This window comes from Cervus elaphus, chromosome 18 (assembly GCF_910594005.1).
Source record: "Cervus elaphus chromosome 18, mCerEla1.1, whole genome shotgun sequence".
Taxonomy (NCBI): domain Eukaryota; kingdom Metazoa; phylum Chordata; class Mammalia; order Artiodactyla; family Cervidae; genus Cervus; species Cervus elaphus.
The window spans coordinates 42,074,738-42,097,471 of NC_057832.1; the positions used below are offsets into that span (position 1 = coordinate 42,074,738).

The following is a 22,734-nucleotide window of genomic DNA, read 5'->3' on the forward strand; positions in this document are numbered from 1 at the left end:
GATATCTGCTATTGAACGATTAGATTCCATTGGTTAACTCCACCTAACCAATTTATGCATATTTCTTGTTTATTCTAGACAAAAGGAAATGAACTTGAATTAGAAAATACCCCTGGTGAATCCCTAAGTGAAATTGATGACTTGTACACGTCCTCCCAAGATTCAAGATCCAGTCTAATCAGAAGAAAATCAACTCGCAGGAGTATCCGTGGATCCCAAACCCAGGACAGAAAGCTCAGTACAGAAGAAACTTTGGTACAGAGGAGGCTGCAGACTGATGTCTTTACCAGTGGGCTAAGGCTGGGATCGGAGTGGGAGCAAGAAAGGGTTATCCAGAATTCCCTGTCCTATCCCTTAGCTTGGTCCACAGGCCCAAATCTCAACATGTTAACTCTAAGGTGGAATTTATGAATGGTAATTTATAGGATAAGAATTTTAGAATTAGAGCTTATAATGTAAAGAGATAATAGTGGGTCTTCAAATACAAACATTTTTGTTCTTTCATCCTTACAAATATGCTTGTCACATTCCAGATGTCAGGTGAGACTTAAATATTTATGGACTCATCATGTATTTCTTTAAAAATGAAGGCACAATGTAACAGAATCTGTCAGCACTCTTTAAAAAATGTTACATAGCCAACAATGGATAAGGAAGTAGGAATAAGATATATTTGTTTAAAAATTGTTGTGCATACAGAAGAACTGTACATCAGTTCAATCCATTAAGATCAGTTATTTTCCTAACTAGTTTGTTGTAATATTTTGTGTTCTCCAGGATGAAAGTGTACCTCCAGTTTCCTTTTGGAGGATTCTGAAGCTGAATATAACTGAATGGCCTTATTTTGTGATTGGTGTATTTTGCGCCATTATAAATGGAGGTCTGCAACCAGCATTCTCAGTCATATTTTCAAGGATTATAGGAGTAAGTGTTTATGTTCATTTTGGGGACTTACCTGTGAGTCCTGACTAAAGAATGAACTGTTTGTGTATGTAAATTTATATAAAAGCCACAAAACCATGCATTGCACCTTCATCTAGTAGCTCGAAGATGTAGGAGTGAAAGTTTTATTTGTGATAGGAAAACCGATTTTTCAAAACTCCCTTTGTCGTGGCAGTTGGTTTCTGTCCTCGGGCCCTGGGAATGAGACCCTGGAAGACAGCCCATGGTACTGACCAGGCGACTGTCCCGCCCCCCAACGTGTCCCCCACAATACTGCCCCATTTAAGTCTGGCCTTATGGAAGCCTGCCTGACCTCCACATGCTAAGGCCCTCTTGACCCCAAATACTATAACTAGATGTAAAATGGGTCAGATTTTGAATGATTTCTTCAGTGGTACTGAAAACCCTTTAAATATTTTTTTTGGCCAGATTTTCACCAGAAATGAGGATGATGAAACCAAACGACAGAATAGTAACTTGTTTTCACTGTTGTTTCTAATCCTTGGAATTATTTCTTTTATTACATTTTTCCTTCAGGTAAGTGTCTGCATTTTCACTTTTTTTTTCCATTTGGAGAAATGTATCATTACCCAGCTGGGGGAATTTATTAAACATCTGTGTGATTTGCTTTTTAGTAGAGTCACTCTTCTAGTCACTGGGCTCTTAGCAGTCAGTTACCTTGACTTAAATCAAAGATGTTTTCTTCCTCTGACTTCCTCTTACACCCCAAAGGAAGGAACCCTTGCTTCCTTCCTTCTCCCCACCTTCTCCCCTGACTGGAAATGTTCATGAAGTCAGAGAGAACAGAGAGTATCTGATCTAACACAATGATTAGAAGTAAAAGCAGGGGTCTTAAAAATGGGATCTAGGGGAGCTGTGGACATATGTTTGGATATGTAAGTACTGCCATCCAGTTCTGATACTCGAGTATCTCCCAGTGTTCTAAAAGCAAGGACAAACCTTAGAGCCCCACAAGCCAGTCATGCTGATTTTAAAAATATTTGAAGAGTTTGTCATTCTTTTCCTGAAGAAGGAACCTTTCTAATGATGGAAGAATGTCAGTCTTCAAACAAAAACTGTAGTAAGCATACGTAAAGTATCAGATTTTACAGATTGCAGATCATTTGGCTGGAATGAAATTGCCAGGAGTTTAAGCACTCTAGAAGCTCCACATGGTAAGGCAGTATGGGCTTTGGTGTTAGGTGTAGGGTCAGGTGTGAGTTGCACCAGTTCCTAATTTTGTGTCCTTGGGCAAGTAAATAACTTAAACTGTGTAAGCCTCAGTTCCCTCTTCTGTTAAAACGGGGATAATGGTAGCTGACTCTTGATGATGAAAAGAGGTAAATTCCTAGTTGTGTGTGAGATGATTATAAACACATTCACTTATTAAATGAATGAGTGGCTGCTGCTGCTGCTAAGTCGCTTCAGTCGTGTCTGACTCTGTGCGACCCCACAGATGGCAGCCCACCAGGCTCCTCTGTCCCTGGGGTTCTCCAGGCAAGAACACTGGAGTGGGTTCCCATTTCCTTCTTCAATGCATGCATGCATGCTAAGTCACGTTAGTCGTGTCTGACTCTGTGTGACCCTATGGACAGCAGCCCACCAGGCTCCTCTGTCCCTGGGGTTCTCCAGGCAAGAATACTGGAGTGGGTTGCCATTTCCTTCTCCAGAATGAGTGGTTAGTCACATGTAATTTTTTAAGATAGAACTCGCAATAGATCTCTTTATTTTGCATGGTGTGAGCATGTTTATATATTTTGCATAGACAGGACACTTTTCTGGACATGATAGGAGATCCCAAACCCTGGACTCTTTTGTTACTGAGTCCTTCAAGTCTCTTCGGGGAATCTGATCATACTAGAACAAATGTGACACTCTAACTTGTATACAGGATTGTCATACCAAGTATTAATGCCAAAGAAGTTGGGAGAATGTAGAGGTTGCTGAGGGTGCAGTTGGTTAAGGAGCTTGGAGCGGGATAGGCTTTGAGCTGGAAATCTGAGTTGGTGACGCAAAGGCAGTTAAAGCGGTACCTTGGTCACACAGTGATGCCCAGGAGAGTGGAGCCTGGCTTGCCTGGCAAACCCAGGTGAGAACAAAGGCTGTGAGCTCAGGACCTCAGAAGTGCAGAGGTGGCATGTCCAGCGCAGTGGGATCAGAACATGGTGTTAGATGGAGTTGGCCCCTCATTTAGAAAAGCAAGGAAGGAGCTCACCAGGGGATTACAGCCCAGGCTCTGGGTGCTCATTCTGGTTAAGGTTCTCTTAGATGCACATCAGATTCCAAGTCTGCCGCCTTAGAACTGTAGCCTCTGGCCACTTCCCAGCCCCCCTCAACCTCCATTTCTTCTGTAAAGTGGTAATTATAGGTTTGTCCTGAGGACTTGTAGAGATAATGTTCCTGACATACTTATCAATGGCTAGTTCTCAGCCAAATGACAAGAGTAGTATTCTCATAGTGGGCAGGATAGTTCAGGTTTCATTCAGTTTAACAAGTGGAAACCTCCATGTGGTCGTTTCCTAGTCAAGTTAATCGTTTTGGTAACTGCAGGCTTCAGCTCAGTTAATCCAGGGTCTCTGTCTCCCCCCGTCCCTGGCTTGGTGTGTATTAGCAGAGAGGGTACGCAGCATTGCAGCCCCGGGTGGGGGTGCTGGTCTGCGCCCCCCCCCCCCCCCCCCCCCGCTTCACACAGGTGACCGGAGGGGCTGCTGGCTGCAGTTACACGGGCCAGCCTGCTGTGCCCCTTGGCCAGGACCACGAGGCAGAGCTCGCTTTCTCCTCACTTGGGCTCTTTGCCGTGTTTCTCCTCTCTCTCTCGATGATGTCCAGCCTGCCACCTGCGAGTGTGGAGGAGCTACGGTTGCCTTCTGTCGTGTCTCAGATGCTGCAGGAGACTCTGGGCTCTTCCTAGGGCTTCCCTTCTTCTAATGCACCATCCAGCCATTTCCACTCTGCTCTCCCTGGCCCATTGTGTGGCAGGCTCCTTGTGTGAACTTCCCCTTCCCGGAGCTCCAGACAGAAAGCGACGCAGGGCCTCAGTCTGGCCTATATGTCCCCAGGCTCCCGGGACGAGGGTCTGTCCCCCTTCCTCCCCAGATGTGGCCCGGCGTGGCCATGCAGTCACACCTTCCTCTCTTCTCTCCTGCCAGGTCATGTCGTTGGGGAAAGGGGGAGACCAGTGTAGAAAACTCTCTCTCCAGTACGCCTTCCTTTCCAACCTATTTCTCTCCTAGACTTTGGCTTTTCTTTTAACTTGGAAACAAAGAATTTGATATCTTTGTTCTCTGCATCTTTTATGGCTGGAGCGGCTGCAGATTCCTGTTTTTCCAGGTTGCACCTCAGGTCTCGTGTAATTGTGACCAGTGCCCACCACCCACCCACCACCCCCCATTCACTCTCAAAAATTTCCTGCTTGGGATGATTCATAATATAAACCCCTGGGTTAGAGTCGAATTCCCCTTGCCTTGGGAAGAACTCCCCAGCTTCCTGAGTGACAGACCCTGGTTTCTGAGAGAGAGGAGCGGGAATGGGAAGGGAGACAGAGGAACCACTTTCCTGTAGATCCGCGATGGGCCCGCCCGCTGGTTGGGGAGCAGCAGTGTCGATTTCAAAACCAGATCCTCCCACCTCTGCTGGTGGTGTGGCCACGCACATGGTATGCTGTTTGACAAACAGAGCCGCCAAGCCCTGAAATCGGGCTTTCTGACTTCGGTGTCCTCCCTTGGCACTGACCCCCAAGTCCCTTTCCTGTGGCGTCATCGGCGGCCAGGTCTCTGACCCGTCCCATCCCCTGTGGCGTGTCTCTCTTCACAGGGCTTCACGTTCGGCAAGGCGGGAGAGATCCTCACCAGGCGGCTGCGGTACATGGTGTTCAGGTCCATGCTGAGACAGGTGTGTCTGTCAGGGACGGTGCCCGGGAGGGTGCACTGTGCCCTGTGGGGAGGCGGCGGGGTTGCTGTCGGGTGACGTAGAGTGAGCCCCTGGGTGCTCTGCTGGGGATGCGCGCGGGGACCAGGGTGCCCGCCAGACAGATGGCGTCTCCAAGGCAGGTTCACCTCCATCCTCCATCTCAGCAGCTGTAGGCAGAGGAGATGGAAGCGATCTTCCGTGCCCCCACATCCTTTTCCTCTCTTTCCTTCCTTCTCTCCCCGGGAGACCCATGATGCTCATGTTTATTCCTGCCAAGAAGTGCCCTCTGAACCCTTTCTTTCCACAGATCAAAAGGCATCCCCGTGGCCCACTTCCTGCTGCTTGGTTTCTTTGCTGGGGCTTGACTGATAGACTCATTCAAGCTGCAGTGTTACAGCCGATAATGACTTAGGTCTCTCACACTGGGCACCTTCCAGACCTTGACAACACATGGGTGTGAATGTTTTCTTAGGGGAAGGGGGAGGGGGGTTCAAGACATGTCACTCAAAGCAGATCAGTTCAAAGGGGAAGGTATCTTTAACAATCACGCACATTTTGCCTGTGACTTTGTAACTTTCCATTTAAAAATCACTAATACAGTGATGCTTCAGAAGAATGCCTCAGATATATCTGGGGGCATGGGGCGGGATTTGAACCCTGGCTCATAAGCATGGTGACCCCCTGCCACTTAAAACCAAGACATGATCATGGGGATTGCTGGCTTGGGACTGACAGAGCCAGGATCAAGTCCAGTGAGTGAGAGAGCCCTGTTTGGTGTAGGGCCTCTTGTCAGGGTTTTCAGTCAGAAAGTATTTATAACAGATCTGACTTAGACTCAGGGCCTGGACCCAGGGCTAAATGCCCCATTCCCCTGCCAGGCCGTAGGCCAACTCCTAGGCCCCTTATACTTTGGAAGCTGAGTTGAGGATTTGTGTCATACCCTCTCCACAAATTATTCAGTCCGGCCATCGTGCATTAAGCGCCTTCTGCTTACAAGGCATAACACTAGGTGTTGTAAAGGTCTTCAAGTCAGAGTGGTTCCTGTATATATGGCAGTTATGTTCCAATGGGGGAGACACTTAAGCACTTAACAGTTTTAAAAAAGCAAGTGGATATGCACTATAATAAATTATAATGCGTTATAATTAGTTTTTTCTTGAATATTTGATAAATGCTGCTTTAACTGCAAATCACAGTTGAGATAACTTCTTAGGACCTTAGTTATTTTTGTAACAGACACAAACTGAGACTTCAAACTCACAATGTTTTTACTATTTTTGTATTTAAAAGTGTAAGTGGTTTTATAAAGAAAATTCTGTTTTATGTAGAATATTAAACTTTAATCTAGATTTCTTTGGTTGATTTTTTTTTTTAAACCCAATTCAGTTATTCGGCCATAAACCATAGTCAGCTGTTTATTTTATTTCTCTCTTTGAATGTCTGTTAAGAATTTCACACCAAATGTCTCCAAAACTGAGCTTTGGACACCCCTCCCACCCTTCGCCGAAGGGCTTACTCCTTCCCTAGATCTCCCCAATATCAATAAACAGCACCTCCATTCTGCCAGTTGCTCATGTTAAAGTCCCAGGAGTTGTCCTTGTCCCCTCTCCTTTGTCCGACATTACAACAGCCTCCTAACCCGTCTCACTGCCTCCATCCTTATCCTAGTCCACTAGCTTCATTGCCCAAGAACCAGAAGCATTCTTCCAAGATAAAAGTTAAATCACATACCTCTGCTTAAAAGCTGCTGAAAGCTGCCCATATCTCTCAGGGTAAAATCTGGGTTTTTTTTTTTTTGTCCATGTGATACAGCTTGTAGGATCTTAGCTCCCTGACCAGGGATTGAATCTGGGCCCTCAGCAGTGAAAGCGTGGAGTCCTAGCCACTCCCCAAATCTGGAATCTTTGCATTTGCCAATAAAGTCACAAACTCTGTGCCCCCACGACCTCCCCAGACCTCGTCTCCTAGAGCTTCACCTCATACGTTTACATAGAGGTGCTTTTAAGGCTGATGACAACCTTTACGCTTTCTTGCTTGTATGTGAGCAGATCAAAAATGCCTCTGCCTCGGGGCTCTTGCACATGCTTTTCCTTCCTTGTCCAGATACGCTCATCCCTGTCTGTACTCAGGTCTCTGCTCAAACGTCCCCTGAGCAAGGCCTTCTCTCTCACCTCCCCGATCTATAACATGGTGCCTCCCCCCACATTTTTTTCCTTCTCACCCCATTCTGGTGTTCTTCCTAGCATGTATTACCCCTTGGCATGGTGTATGTTAATTTGTGGCTTCTGTCGCTGGAATCTGGGCTTCAGGAAAGCAGCAACTCTGTCATTTTTGTTCAGTGTTGAATAGGTCCAACACATAGCAATTATGTTTGAAACAGAGCAGGCACTCAAAAAACTTTTTTTGTGACATGATCTCTTTATGACTTTATTAAGTCCCTTTCTTATCTATTCAGTGTCAAATCCTAAGTGCTTAATGTAGGAGAATAAGGGCACCGTGTCAGTGCTCTTGAGCTGAAGGTCTCCTGCGTCAGGCTTTAAGATAATGAAATCAGTTTCTCTGCCACAGGATGTGAGCTGGTTCGATGACCCTAAAAACACCACGGGAGCATTGACGACCAGACTTGCCAATGACGCCGCTCAAGTTAAAGGGGTATGACAGCCTCCTTTCTGCTGTGATTGTCCTAATGGGCCATTTAGAATTTGAGCATGAAACTCTCTCCCCACAGTTAATTTTCATCATCATTTAGAAAATGTTAAACCTTTAACCTATGCAATATATCATGTGCCTTATGGACAAAATACTATCTGTTTAAATATCATATGCTGTATCACTATAACAGTGATAACTTTTGAGCTTTGTTTGTTATTTTCCATCTTACTCATGCTATTATCTAAATACATGTAGAAGGATAATTATTTAAAAAGAAAGTATTTATCAGTGTATCATGCAAGCCCAGTCTTTTTTTTTAATCTTTTCAGTCTGTTTTAATGCTTTGCAAATCCCCAGAAAATTGTAATTGCTCCTGAAAAAAAGTGTGTGTGGTTGCTGTAAGAAAGTTTAGGGGCACTGAATTCAGAGGGGAGGGAAGAATATCTGGACAAAGGTTGAAAGAAATGAAAAGAGTATGAAAAAATTAAAACAAGGGTAAAAGGAACAGTTCTATCAGACTATAAAGCTTAAGTTCTGCTACTGCATGAATCTCTGTAATTAATAACACTAGAAACTGTTAAGCCAGCAGGCTTTGATCGGTGGGTAAAGTGACAGTTTCTTCCTTAACTGCACCACGGGTGAAGCTAAGTTGCTTCGGTTGTGTCTGAGTCTTTGCGACCCCATGGACTGTAGCCCACAGGCTCCTCTGTGCATGAGGATTCTCCAGGCAAGAATACTGGAGTGGGTTTCCGTGCCCTCCTCCAGAGGATCTTCCTGACCCAGGGATTGAACCCACATCTCTTATGTCTCCTGCATTGGCAGGCAGGTTCTTTACCACCAGCGCCACCTGGTCTGTTTATGGGAAAAATCTACAGGAGGATGTGGGATTTGGGCGGGGGAAGCATGTGATCTCTGCCGTGGCTTTACCTCCCTTGAACCATATCAGTCTTTAGCTCTTAATCTTTCTGTAAGAGTACTGTGATTACATTTCTTCTACTAATACATGGGGCTTCTGTAAGAATAAACTCAGTTATGAGTGTGGAAGCGATACAGAGTTATAACATCCCAATAAAATCTTAAGGCATTGTTATTTTAATACAGATCTCTGCTTAAAGCAAACACATCAACAGAAATTGAGGTCTAGGTCAAACTGTACAGAGTCTAACAGAACAGAAGGTAAACATCACTTGAAATAACTTTGAACTTCCTAAACAGACAATAATCTTGCCCTTATGAAGTCCTCACAGGATGTCAGATTGTCGTAAGTGCTATGAGAAAAATGGCTGCAGGGTACGCTGTTAGGGCATGGTAGGGAAGGCAGGCCTCAGTCTCAGTGATGTGGTGACGAACTCAAGAGGCATGAAGGAAGGAAATTTGCCAGCCCTGTAGGTGTCTAGAGTGGCATGTTCTGTAACAGAAGGATCAGCAAGGGCAAAGCCCCCTGAGGCTCCTGGAGCCTTTATTTCCACAACTGGTCCTAAAACAGCAGGGAAGATAGTATGGCTGGGAATAAAAGGAGTGAAAGGAAATGTCATAAGTTGAGATCAACATCATATCTGAAATTATATGAGAAACCATTGTAGAGTTTTGAACATAGTAGGTACATGATCTGAAATTTTTGAAGACTGCTGTGTGATAGGCTAAAGGGGCCAGGGAGAGACAGGGGGATCATTGCAGTAATCCAGAGGGAGGGAAGATAGTGTTTTAGACTAGGATAGTCATAGAGGACGTGATGACAAAATCAAATTGGATATAGTTTGAAGAAATAGCCAACAGAATTTGTTGAGTGGCTGAATGTGGTTGTGAGATATAAGGGAAAGGAGATTTAAGGATGACTCCAAAATTTTGGATCTGCACAACTGAAGAAATGGAATTACTTTTAAATGAAACCAGGAAACCTGTGAAAAGAGTTGTGTTTGGGATATGGTGCATGTGAGATGCCCACAGTAGATGGGAGATGTCCTGATGGCAAATAGGTTTGCAAGTCTGAAGGTTAGCAGAGACATCTGGAAATAAACATTAGGAGAATTTTCAGCCCATGGGTGGCTTTTAAAGCCACGAGTCAGGAGGAGATAGCAAAGGGAGCAAGGGTGGATAGAGAAAAGAGAATAGTGTGAGCACAGCTACGAGGATGACCCAGTGAAGAAGAGCAAGAATTCTTGGCTGTTGAGGGAGATGGGCAGTATCCTAGAACAACATGAGGAAGCATTTTAAGGAGAGAGCAGTCTAGGGTCTCAAATCCTGCTGATAAGCATGCAAGACAAGCATATGTTGTACAGTGTTGTAGCCACATGGAAGTGCTTATGGTTCAAACAAGACCTGTTTCCATGGTGTGACGGGAATGAAAGCCTGATGGGAATGAATTTAAGACAAAGAGGGAAAGAGGAATAGGACACAGTTGGACAAATCATCGTAAGACTTTCTCGTAAGTGGGGCAGGGAAATGGGATGGTAGGTGGAAGAAGATGTAAAGTATTACTCTATTTTTTTAATTTAAGCTAGCATAAGGTGATAGCTGATTCACATTGTACAGTAGAAATGAACACAACATTGTAAAGCAGTTATCCTCCAGTTGAAAAAAAAAAAGAGTAAAATTTCATAAATGCAAATACCCATAACTTTCAAAATAAAATATAGCTGTTGTCACAAATTGGCTGAGAGAGGACAGTTGAATCCCCTCCATGCCACCAACTGACCTGCTTATGATGGTGGATGTGTGTGTTTATATGTACAAATGTATACACACACAGACACACATGGGGCTCCCCAGGTGGCCCAAGTGGCAAAGAATCTGCCTTCTGTGTAGGAGATGCAAAGGATACGGGTTCGATCCCTGGATCGGGAAGATCCATTGGAGGAGGAAATGGCAGCCCACTCCAATTTTCTTGCCTGCAAAAGTCCATGGAAAGAAGAGCCCGTCGGGCTATAGTCCATGGGGTTGCAAAGAGTTGGACACGACTGAGCATGCTTGAATTCAGAATATGTATATACATATACATGTGTGTATCTATTTTACAGTAGAAAGTAGTATATTTTATAATATATAATTATATAATATATAAGTATATAATTTATAATATATAAATATGTTAGGCAAGCAATGCTGTCAAAAATCATTGCCACATAAAACAGGGCAAACTCAGGTCTGTGTGTATATAGTTAGTGTTTATCTAATTTTTTCATATTTAACTTCACCATCAATGATTTTCTCTGATGTATTGATATTTTTGAGTAAGTAGCTTGCTTAATCCTGCTAATCATAAATCAGAAGAAAACTTTTATTTTCTTTCAAAAATCTCAATATTTGCCTGTGAAATGGTGGGCTGTTTAATTTTCATAAAAGGGTTGGAATTTTGAGGAAAAAAAGAAAATGAGAGCCATATAGAAGTCAGAAGACTTCACTTTTACTTTTCATTTTCATGCATTGGAGAAGGAAATGGCAACCAACTCCAGTGTTCTTGCCTGGAGAATCCCAGGGACGGAGGAGCCTGGTGGGCTGCCGTCTGTGGGGTCGCACAGTCAGACACTACTGAAGTGACTTAGCAGCAGCAGCAAAAGTCAAAAGAAACTATATTTTAGAAAAAAATTTCTGGAGAAGGGGAATGAGAGAAAGATGAAATGTTCTTAATTTCAAAAGGAGTTTCGGGAAATAGGCTTTTTTTTTTTTTTCCTAGTAAACTCACATATTTTAAAATTGGGTTTCAAGTGATATGATGGTGCTCTGAGGAGGAAATAAATAACAGGAGAGAGAGGAACAGGAAAAGGTGGGTAGAAAAATGTGATAGCATAGTGGGGTGGAGAGATTTTGAGGAAAGACTTTGTGAGTTTCAGATATTAAAGCATTTTTGTCCTAACTTTGTTTCACTCTTGGGCTCTGGCTTTAGAATGTTCCCTACCCTCCTCCTCATTGTTGAAATGAAAAGTCTCTGGCTTCTAGTAATCTATGCTCTCCCATGGAGTGTTCTGGAGACTTTTTCTGTATGAGGAATAGATATTGGGACGGTGAATGTGTCATTAGAATAAAGAACAGTAACCAGTGCAATATCACCAGACGCATTTAATCATACTATGCCAAGGGACTTCCCCACCAGCTTAAGGTTCTAGGTTTTTTGGATCATCTTTCATGTACATTAAAGAAGCATCTTTGATCCATTTTACTTATTTCTGTGGCCTTGGCTGCCATCCTCGGTGAAACATTTATGTGTATGGAAGCTTAGATACTGGAGTAATTTGTCTGCTGTGAACTTGGGGGATGTTCTGAGTGCTTCTTTCAGTCAGGTGCTGTGGGAAATGAGTTCTGAGTAGGGCTGGTGGATACTGAAAAAGGAACAGTCTCCATCTTGCCTGCGCCACAGACTCTTTTCAGATTATAATCCTTGACTTTGAAATTGAAAATGTACAAATACATAGCTGATTTGAAAGGCCACTCCACTCTGACTTATGCCAGATATGGGTGAACCTCCCTTTATATAAGTTCAGTGATGGCATCAGATAAAAATAAATGTTCTGTTATATATGCCTTTTTTTGCAGACCTGGTGCAATTCCTTGATAAGGAATTTAATTATAGAGCTATTGGTAGTTTTTTAATACTGTTTCCCCCTAGTTACTGATTTGGTGTTTATACCAACATAAGTTTCAAATGATTTCATAAGGTTGACATTGAGGCAGGGGGCTTGGAAAGAATTCTGTCTTAAAACTCAGGGCCGCCAGAAGCTTTGGTTATTATTCAGTGTATCCAGTCATTTTGGGGTTGGGAAAATATTGACCCGGACCCCAGAGGTGGAAATGACCATTCTAGACTGGTCTCCATCATTAATCTTTCCCTGCGAATGGCCCCACTCAGGCAGAGGAAATTTGGAGAGTTGATAAGACATGGGCCAGAGCAGAAATTTGGAAAGGCTTGAGGTTGTGGGGTGTTTCCAGGGTAAGGGAGAGAAGTGTAGAGTAGTGAAGTGAATTGACTTTGTATTTTGACTTCTGACTTTTCAGTTGGAAATAACTGAATGCTTCTGACAGTTATGCTTCAGGCGCCTTCTGGCATGTAAACTGAAGGTTCTGATGCCTGCTTAGTATCGTAAATTTAAATTCCATAACATTCAGCTCTGTGTATTTTTTCTGAACACAGTCTCTCTAGTTCTAGCTCAGTCATGTCCAACTCTTTCGTGACCCCATGGACTGTAGCTTACCAGGCTCCTCTGTTCATGGGATTCTCCAGGCAAGGATACTGGAGCGGGTTGCCATTTCCTACTCCAGGGCATCTTCCCGACCCAGGGATGAAACCTGCATCTCCTGGATTGGCAGGTGGATTCTTGACCACTGTAGCACCTGGGAAGCCATCTAAACACAATAAGCATCTCAAATAAGCCACAAAATATTTGGATACCCTCAATGACAATATTAGGCTTAAATTATGGGTAGTCATGCATCTAACATTGGAAATTTCCAACAGTCCCAGTTGAACATAATTGTCAGACTTTTTTATCTTGCTAATTTGCAGAGCTTACATTAGGGATCATGGTGTCATTGTGTAATGAAAAGTTTTGTGGTATAAAAAATCAAATGAGATAGAAATATGTAATTGAACTCTGAATTATTGACCTACTTTCTGTATTTATTCTGAAGTCATGGAAATCCTTATCTGGGAAACCAAATAAGGTTACATGTAAACTTTTACTAACTTATTAGCTCATAACCGAGGAGATGAGATTTTCACAAAGCTGAATTTTCACAGTCCCTAAGAAAATACATGAGCATGAACTTTAGAGAAGATCCGAAGGCATCTAACAGTGTTTTCCGTTTTTGTTTTGCAGGCTATAGGTTCCAGGCTTGCTGTAATTACCCAGAATATTGCAAATCTTGGCACAGGCATTATTATATCCCTCATCTATGGCTGGCAGTTGACACTTCTCCTGTTAGCAATTGTACCCATCATTGCAGTAGCAGGAGTTATTGAAATGAAAATGCTCTCTGGACAAGCCCTGAAAGATAAGAAAGAACTGGAAGGTGCTGGGAAGGTGAGTCAGATAAGATAAAATTTCTGACCTGGATAGAGTGAACTATTCAAAGCCGTGTTGTTCTGTTAGTCGTGGCTACTTTCTATGCTCTGAGGATGGCTTTTGTGTTTGTTTATTTGGCTGTGCTGAGTCTTCGTTGTGGCCTGTGAACTTAGTTGCAGCATGTGGGATCTTAGTCCCTGGACCAGGGATTGAACTTTGACCCACTGCATTAGGAGCACAGGGGTCTTAACCACTGGACCACCAGGGAAGTCCCTGAGAATGTTTTTGTAACCATTCCTCAAAGCAGTCTTATTTGACACTTATTCAGCAGATTGCAATCTGAAGAAAAGTAGCAAAACAAATTCTTAGACTCACAGACTGACGACTAATTTTGTGGGACTTTTCTAGTTACAGACAATTGTTTTCATATCCCTTTTTCTCCTTCCTTCCCCTTTCTCCAGAAATCCATTGCTTTATTGAGGAAAGGAGGCCTATTTAATTAGAATGTGGGGAGGGGAGATTTTTAAAAATTGAAGTCTTAAAGGTATTCACTCTAACTGGCTAAAATATTATCGCTGTCTCCCTTTCATTACACCTCCTCCCTTCATGTTACTTATGTTTGCCGTCTGTTGTTGTTTTTGTTAGTCACTCAGTCGTGTCCGACTGTTTGCAACCCCATGGACTATAGCCTGCCAAGCTCCTCTGTCCATGGGATTTCCCAGGCAAGAATAACTGGAGTGGGTTGTCATTTCCTTCTCCAGGAGGTCTTCCCAACCCAGGGATCGAACCTGCGTCTCCTATGTTTTCTGTATTGGCAAACAAATTCTTTACCACTGACTGAACCACCTGGGAAACCCCGTTTACCCTTTATCCTAACACATTTTGCTGGGCGTGGGGGGAGCATGTTGCTTGCTTGCCTGTTTGTTATCGTTGTTTGATTTGCATTTTGAATCTCCCCCCTATTTCCCCAAAAAGTTTTACTTTATATTGGAGTATAGTTGATTAACACTGTTGTGTTAGCTTGAGGTGTACAGCAGAGTGATTGAGTTATACATGTGTCTGTTCTTTGTCAAATTCTTTCTTCATTTAGGTTATTGCCGAGTTTTGAGTAGAGTTGTTGTTGAACAGGTGCGTTTACGGCAGTTGCTTTCCTCCTCAGGGTGACCTGTGAGAGAGGTTCCTCTGTCAGCTGCCCTCACAGGTGAGGCTGAGGCACAGGCAGCTAATGCCCCCAGTGCCTCAGAGCTCAGAAGTTTCAGAGCCTCGATTCAAACCCAGACAGTCATGCTCCCAAGTTGTACCTCAGTTAAGAAACAAAGAGGTCTTAGACACATACAAACCACCACCTGTAAAACACACAGCTGGTGGGACGCTGCTGTTACCACAGGTGACTGACCTCAGTGCTCGTGCTGACCTGGAGGAGCAGGACGGAGGGGAGGGGGGGCTCAGAAGGAAGGCGATGTGCGTACACTTAGAGTGACTCGCGTTGTACAGAAGAAACCAGCACAGCAGTGTAAGCATTATCCTCCACTAAAAAAACAAAACAGAGGTCTGCTGACAGCGGGACACAGTCTGATATCACATCATCTGTATCGTTGCAGAAATGAGCGGTCAGAGCCAAGCTCCCTCAGAACCAGGCCTACCGTCTAGGATAGGGATACATCTACCCGTGGACCCTCCAAGGTTCCTAAGAGTCAAGGCAGCGACCCGGGCAGATCCAGTGGCCCAGATCCCGTAGCCTTGGGTACTTTGTCTCTGGACCAGGCACCTCACCGATAAGGATAATGAAAGGGGTCCTTTTGGTTGGGTGTCAGCACTCACACTTTTTCCGTTGCCTCCCTGCTATCTCCTCTGACTTTGTACTCTGTGTCCTTGGGATTCCTTCAGGAAACTTCTTTGGATCAGCTTTAGTGCTTCTCGGTGATTGTCTGGGGGAGAAAGTCCTCGTGTGAGGTTTCCCTTTGCGCAGTCTGAGGCCTGGTCCTGAAGTCCAGCAGGATGGCGCTGGCCCTCAGACATTGGGTATGGTCAGGCCCAGGTGACATCGGCCCCTGGCAGAGAACCATCCTGTGACCAGTCACTTCATTTAATCCTTTAATTTGTGGGATTTTCCCCTATGTGTTGATTCATCTAATGAGAAGATGAAAAAATGTGCATACAAAGAAAGTGCATTACTGCTTCTAGTGTCATTGTTTATGGAGGTGTTCAAAGTGTCCCAGAGAGGAGGTTTAGGTTGTTTGTAGGAAGATGAGCAGTCAGAAGCTGATTCATTGCAAGCCACAGGTTTTCACCTTCGAAGTATTGCGTTAGCTTTAAGACTCTGGTAATTTGTTGGAGGTGGGGCAGGTGAAGGGGTGCAGATGGAAACGAATATGTTTGGGTAGAGCAGGTTTTCTGGATAAAGGTCGGGAGTGAGTTAAATGCTCTAAATCAGTGGTGATTTGTGAGAGAGATAAAAGCAGGCAGGGGAAGTGATTGCTGTACCAACCAGTCTATGAAATAGTGAAAGTCAGCTCCCATCTGATCATCATTCTCAGGCTACCATTTATTGATTGTTTATTATGTACCAGGCATCATACGAAGAATGCTACATGTTCTCACTTGATACTCTCAATAACCCTTTTGAATTACCCTGTTAGATCATAAATCTCAGGGTTCAGAGGAGTCAGGTAACTTGCCCAAAGTCACATAGCAACAGCCTAATTGGTCTGTCTGTCTACTTTTTATATTTGTCTGACAGAGGCCACAGTCATCTCTTACAAACACAAATAAGATCTTGCCAACCTCTACCCCTCCAGTGACTTCTGATCATACTGGCAATAAAGTCTGACAGAATGCAGTGGAGAAGGCAATGTCAAACCACTTCAGTATTCTTGCCTTGAGAACCCCATGAACAGTATGAAAAGGCAAAAAGATAGGACACTGAAAGATGAACTCCTCAGGTCAGTAGGTGCCCAATATGCTACTGGAGATCAGTGGAGAAATAACTCCAGGAAGAATGAAGGGATGGAACCAAAGCCAAAACAACACCCAGTTGTGGGTGGGACTGGTGATAGAAGAAAGGTCTGATGCTGTAAAGAGCAATATTGCATAGGAACCTGGAATGTTAGGTCCATGAATCAAGGCAAATTGGAAGTAGTCAAACAGGAGATGACAAGAGTGATCATCGGCATTCTCGGAATCAGCGAACTAAGATGGACTGGAATGGGTGAATTTAACTCAGATGACCATTATATCTACTACTGTGGGCAGGAATCCCTTAGAAGAAATGGAGTAGCCACCACAGTCAACAAAAGAGTCCGAAATGCAGTACTTGGGTGCAATCTCAAAAACGACAGACAGTTCGTTTCCAAGGCAAACCATTCAATATCACGGTAATCCAAGTCTATGCCCCGACCAGTAATGCTGAAGAAGCTGAAGTTGAACAGTGCTATGAAGACCTACAAGACCTTCTAGAACTAACACCCAAAAAAGATGTTCTTTTCATTATAGGGGATTGGAATGCAAAAGTAGGAAGTCAAGAAACACCTGGAATAACAGGCAAATTTGACCTTGGAGTACTGAATGAAGCAGGGCAAAGGCTAATAGAGTTCTGCCAAGAGAACGCACTAGTCATAGCAAACACTCTCTTCCAACAACACAAGAGAAGACTCTACACATGGACATCACCAGGTGGTCAATGCTGAAATCGGATTGATCATATTCTTTGCAGCCAGAGATGGAGAAGCTCTATGCTGCTGCTGCTGCTGCTAAGTCAATTCAGTCGTGTCTGACTCTGTGCGACCCCATAGACAGCAGCCCACCAGGCTCCCCCGTCCCTGGGATTCTCCAGGCAAGAACACTGGAGTGGGTTGCCATTTCCTTCTCCAATGCATGAAAGTGAAAAGTGAAAGTGAAGTCGCTCAGTCCTGTCGGACTCTTAGCGACCCCATGGACTGCAGCCTACCAGGCTCCTCCGTCCATGGGATTTTCCAGGCAAGAGTCCTGGAGTGGGGTGCCATTGCCTTCTCCGGGAGAAGCTCTATACAGTCAAGCAAAAACAAGACCAGGAGCTGACTGTGGCTCAGATCATGAAATCCTTATTGCCAAATTCAGACTTAAATTGAAGAAATGGAGAAAACCACTAGACCATTCAGGTATGACCTAAATCAAATCCCTTAAGACTATACAATGGAAGTGAGAAATAGATTTAAGGGACTAGATCTGATAGACAGAGTGCCTGATGAACTATGGACAGAGGTTCATGACATTGTACAGGAGACAGGGATCAAGAGCATCCCCATGGAAAAGAAATGCAAAAAGGCAAAATGGCTGTCTGAGGAGGCCTTACAAATAGCTGTGAAAGGAAGAGAAGCGAAAAGCAAAGGAGAAAAGGAAAGATACACCCATTTGAATGCAGAGTTCCAAAGAATAGCAAGGAGAGATAAGATCAATGCAAAGAAATAGAGGAAAACAATAGAATGGGGAAGACTAGATATCTCTTCAATAAAATTAGAGATACCAAGGGAACATTTCATGCAAAGATGGGCTCAAGAAAGGAGAGAAATGGTAGGGACCTAACAGAAGCAGAAGATATTAAGAAGAGGTGGCAAGAATACACAGAAGAACTGTACAAAAAAGATCTTCACGACCCAGATAATCATGATGGTGTGATCACCCATCTAGAGCCAGACATCCTGGAATGTGAAGTCAAATGGGCCTTAGGAAGCGTCACTACAAACAAAGCTAGTGAAGGTGATGGAATTCCAGTTGAGCTATTTCAAATCCTAAAAGATGATGCTGTGAAAGTGCTGCACTCAATATGCCAACAAATTTAAAAAACTCAGCAGTGGCCATAGGGCTGGAAAAGGTCCGTTTTCATTCCAATCCCAAAGAAAGGCAATGCTAAAGAATGCTCAAACTACTGCACAATTGCACTCATCTCACACGCTAGTAAAGTAATGCTCAGAATTCTCCAAGCCAGGCTTCAGCAATACGTGAACCGTGAACTTCCAGATGTTCAAGCTGGTTTTAGAAAAGGCACAGGAACCAGAGATCAAATGACCAACATCTGCTGAATCATCGAAAAAGCAAGAGAGTTCCAGGAAAACATCTATTTCTGCTTTATTGACTATGCCAATGCCTTTGACTGTGTGGATGACAATAAACTGTGGAAAATTCTTAAAAAGATGGGCATACCAGACCACCTGACCTGCCTCTTAAGAAACCTGTATGCAGCTCAGGAAGCAACAGTTAAAACAAGACATGGAACAACAGACTGGTTCCAAATAGGGAAAAGAGTACATCAAGGCTGTATATTGTCACCCTGCTTATTTAACTTATATGCAGAGTACATAATGAGAAACCTTAGGCTGGAGGAAGCACAAGCTGGAATCAAGATTGCTGGGAGAAATATCAATAACCTCAAATATGCAGATGACACCACCCTTATGGCAGAAAGTGAAGAAGAACTGAAGAGCCTCTTCATGAAGGTGAAAGAGGAGAGTGAAAAGTTGGTGTAAAGCTCAACATTCAGAAAACTAAGATCATGGCATCTGGTCTTATTACTTCATTGGAGATAGATGGGGAAACAGTGGCTGACTTTATTTTTCTGGGCTCCAAAATCACTGCAGGTGGTGATTGCAGCCATGAAATTAAAAGACAGTTACTCCTTGGAAGGAAAGTTATGATCAGCCTATACAGCATATTGAAAAGCAGAGACATTACTTTGCCAACAAAGGTCCATCTAGTCAAGGCTATGGTTTTTCCAGTGGTCATGTATGGATGTGAGAGTTGGACTGTAACGAAAGCTGAGTGTAGAAGAATTGATGCTTTTGAACTGTGATGTTGGAGAAGACTCTTGAATGTCCCTTGGACTGCAAGGAGATCCAAGCAGTCCATCCTAAAGGAGATCAGTCCTGAGTGTTCATTGGAAGGACTGATTCTGAAGCTGAAACTCCAATATTTGGCTGCCTGATGTGGAGTACTGAGTCATTGGAAAAGACCCTTATGCTGGGAGGGATTGGGGGCAGGAGGAGAAGGGGACGACAGAGGATGAGATGGTTGGATGGCATCACTGACTCAATGGACATGGGTTTGGGTGGACTCCAGGAGTTGGTGATGGACAGGGAGGCCTGGCGTGCTACAGTTCATGGGGTTGCAAAGAGTCGGACATGACTGATTGACTGAACTGATCTGAACTGAACCTCCACCCCTCCAGTGACTTCTGATCACACTGGCAGTAAAATCAACCCTGTATTATAAAACTCCGCATGACCCAGCCCATGATGACTTCTCTGACCCTGTCTTGCACTGCTGTCTCCCTCATCCACCCTGCCCTGGCCTCACGGGCCTTCTTTCAGTTCCTAGAAAACTCCAAGCTGGTTCCCTCTGGTCTTCATAGCTCTTCTGAGAGGTCTCTCCTGACATTCGAGTTCATTGCTAACACTTTTCAGCACTTGATGTTTCTTTCCCACTTGTTTATGATTAATGACCACCTTCCCTACTAAGGTGGGGACCCGTATCATATCTGTTGGTTTCCCTTAGGACGGAGCAGGTCCAGCAGTGCAGAGCAGGACTGTGTGATGGCAGAGCCAGTCTTAAAACCTCTACACTGCTCGTGATCTCTGCTTCATTGATTTCTGTTACATTATTCACGAATGAACAATTTTGTAGAATAGATGCTTTTTCTTTTTTAGAAAGAAAATTGTAATCACACTTGAGTTGCTACAAGGGTAGGAAGAGAAGTGTGAGGTTTTTCAGGAAACCTATGCATATTTTTTGCATTCCTAAAAATTATTGAGTACATGATGACTTCTGAGGGAAATCCAGTGCTATTGATTTCCTCCTCTTGAATTACAACTTCTCTCTCCTATAGTGGTTACTGGGTCTCTATGTAAAATTTGGAGTAAATGAAGCTGTGAGGATGCAGAATACTAATTAAGCCTTTTCCTAATTTCTTCTTTGTGACAAGATGAAGATGATTGTGCAGTGATTATATTGTTTTACTCACTATTCAAGGTGTGTAACTCATGAACTCTCACTTTTATTGGGCTGTCCACACACTCTATAAAGTGATGACGTTACAAACCAAACAATACTCACTGGCGTTAGAAAAAATGTGCCTAGAAAATAAATATTTCTTAAAATCATTACATTGAAATTCACAGTAAGGTCTGTTTTTTTTTAGCAGACAGTTTTAAAGTTTGCTGAATTTTCTTAACTAATGCACAGAAAGCCTCTTTTCTTTGTTTGAAGCCTCATAAATGAAAATATTTCTACCACCAATTATCTCTGAGGGTTTGACTGGAGAGATTTTTTCCTCTAACTTTTTGCTTTCTTCACTGTTAGTGTTTCTAAAATAAGTATAATTTTTATAATATGTAAATAATTGCATAAAATATTCTAACATAAATTGAATCTGGACATTTCCCTGTATTTGTTAGTAGCTTAGGGTAACCTTAGTTCAGTCTTGTTGGCCTGCTGGGTCAGAATATAATTTTTGTTTTCATTTATTTTTATTGGTTGGAGGCTAATTACTGCACAACATTGCAGTGGGTTTTGTCTTACATTGACATGAATCAGCCATGGAGTTACATGTATTCCCCATCCCGATCCCCTCTCCCACCTCCCTCTCCATCCCATCCCTCTGGGTCTTCCCAGTGCACCAGGCCTGAGGACTTGTCTCATGCATCCAGCCTGGGCTGGTGATCTGTTTCACCCTAGATAATATACATGTTTCGATGCTGTTCTCTTGAAACATCCCACCCTTGCCTTCTCCCACAGAGTCCAAAGTCTGTTCTGTATATCTGTGTCTCTTTTTCTGTTTTGCATATAGGGTTATCGTTACCATCTTTCTAAATTCCATATATATCTGTTAGTATGCTGTAATGATCTTTATCTTTCTGGGTTACTTCACTCTGTATAATGGGCTCCAGTTTCATCCATCTCATTAGAACTGATTCAAATGAATTCTTTTTAACGGCTGAGTAATATTCCATGGTGTATATGTACCACAGCTTCCTTGTCCATTCATCTGCTGATGGGCATCTAGGTTGCTTCCATGTCCTGGCTTATTATAAACAGTGCTGCGATGAACATTGGGGTGCACGTGTCTCTTTCAGCTCTGGTTTCCTCAGTGTGTATGCCCAGAAGTGGGATTGCTGGGTCATATGGCAGTTCTATTTCCAGTTTCTTAAGAAATCTCCACACTGTTTTCCATAGCGGCTGTACTAGTTTGCATTCCCACCAACAGTGTAAGAGGGTTCCCTTTTCTCCACACCCTCTCCAGCATTTATTGCTTGTAGACTTTTGGATAGCAGCCATCCTGACTGGCGTGTAATGGTACCTCATTGTGGTTTTGATTTGCATTTCTCTGATAATGAGTGATGTTGAGCATCTTTTCATGTGTTTGTGAGCCATCTGTATGTCTCCTTTGGAGAAATGTCTGTTTAGTTCTTTGACCCATTTTTTGATTGGGTCATTTATTTTTCTGGAATTGAGCTGCAGGAGTTGCTTGTATATTTTTGAGATTAATCCTTTGTTTCTTCATTTGCTATTATTTTCTCCCAATCTGAGGGCTGTCTTTTCACCTTACTTATAGTTTCCTTTGTAGTGCAAAAGCTTTTAAGTTTCATGAGGTCCCATTTGTTTACTTTTGCTTTTATTTCCAATATTCTGGGAGGTGGGTCATAGAGGATCCTGCTGTGATTCATGTCGGAGAGTGTTTTGCCTATGTTCTCTAGGAGTTTTATAGTTTCTGGTCTTACATTTAGATCTTTAATCCATTTTGAGTTTATTTTTGTGTATGGTGTTAGAAAGTGTTCTAGTTTCATAATTTCACAATTTGTATGTAAATACAACAAACCTCGAATAGCCAAAGTAATCTTGAGAAAGAAGAATGGAACTGGAGGAATCAACCTGCCTGACTTCAGACTATACTACAAAGCCACAGTCATCAAGACAGTATGGTACTGGCACAAAGACAGAAATATAGATCAATGGAACAGAATAGAAAGCCCAGAGATAAATCCACGAACTTATGGACACCTTATATTTGATAAAGGAGGCAAGGATATACAATGGAAAAAAGACAACCTCTTTAACAAGTGGTGCTGGGAAAGCTGGTCAACCACTTGCAAGGGATTTCTGTGTGTTAGTTTTATATCCTGCAACTTTACTATATTCGTTGATTAGCTCTAGTAATTTTCTGGTAGAGTCTTTAGGGTTTTCTATGTAGAGGATCATGTCATCTGCA

The 22,734-nt window shown here is 43.2% G+C and overlaps 1 protein-coding gene across 2 annotated transcripts in view; it reads left to right on the top strand.

Moving 5' to 3' along the window:
• The window catches only part of LOC122673828 (ATP-dependent translocase ABCB1), a 101,027-nt gene that overhangs the window by 56,383 nt on the left and 21,910 nt on the right, over positions 1-22,734 (top strand). For both annotated transcript variants that reach the window (XM_043871718.1, XM_043871719.1), the window contains 6 exons: positions 79-255; positions 778-924; positions 1,372-1,479; positions 4,756-4,833; positions 7,420-7,503; positions 13,314-13,517. In XM_043871718.1, the coding sequence (XP_043727653.1) occupies positions 79-255; positions 778-924; positions 1,372-1,479; positions 4,756-4,833; positions 7,420-7,503; positions 13,314-13,517 (798 nt within the window). The remainder of the gene's footprint in view (positions 1-78; positions 256-777; positions 925-1,371; positions 1,480-4,755; positions 4,834-7,419; positions 7,504-13,313; positions 13,518-22,734) is intronic.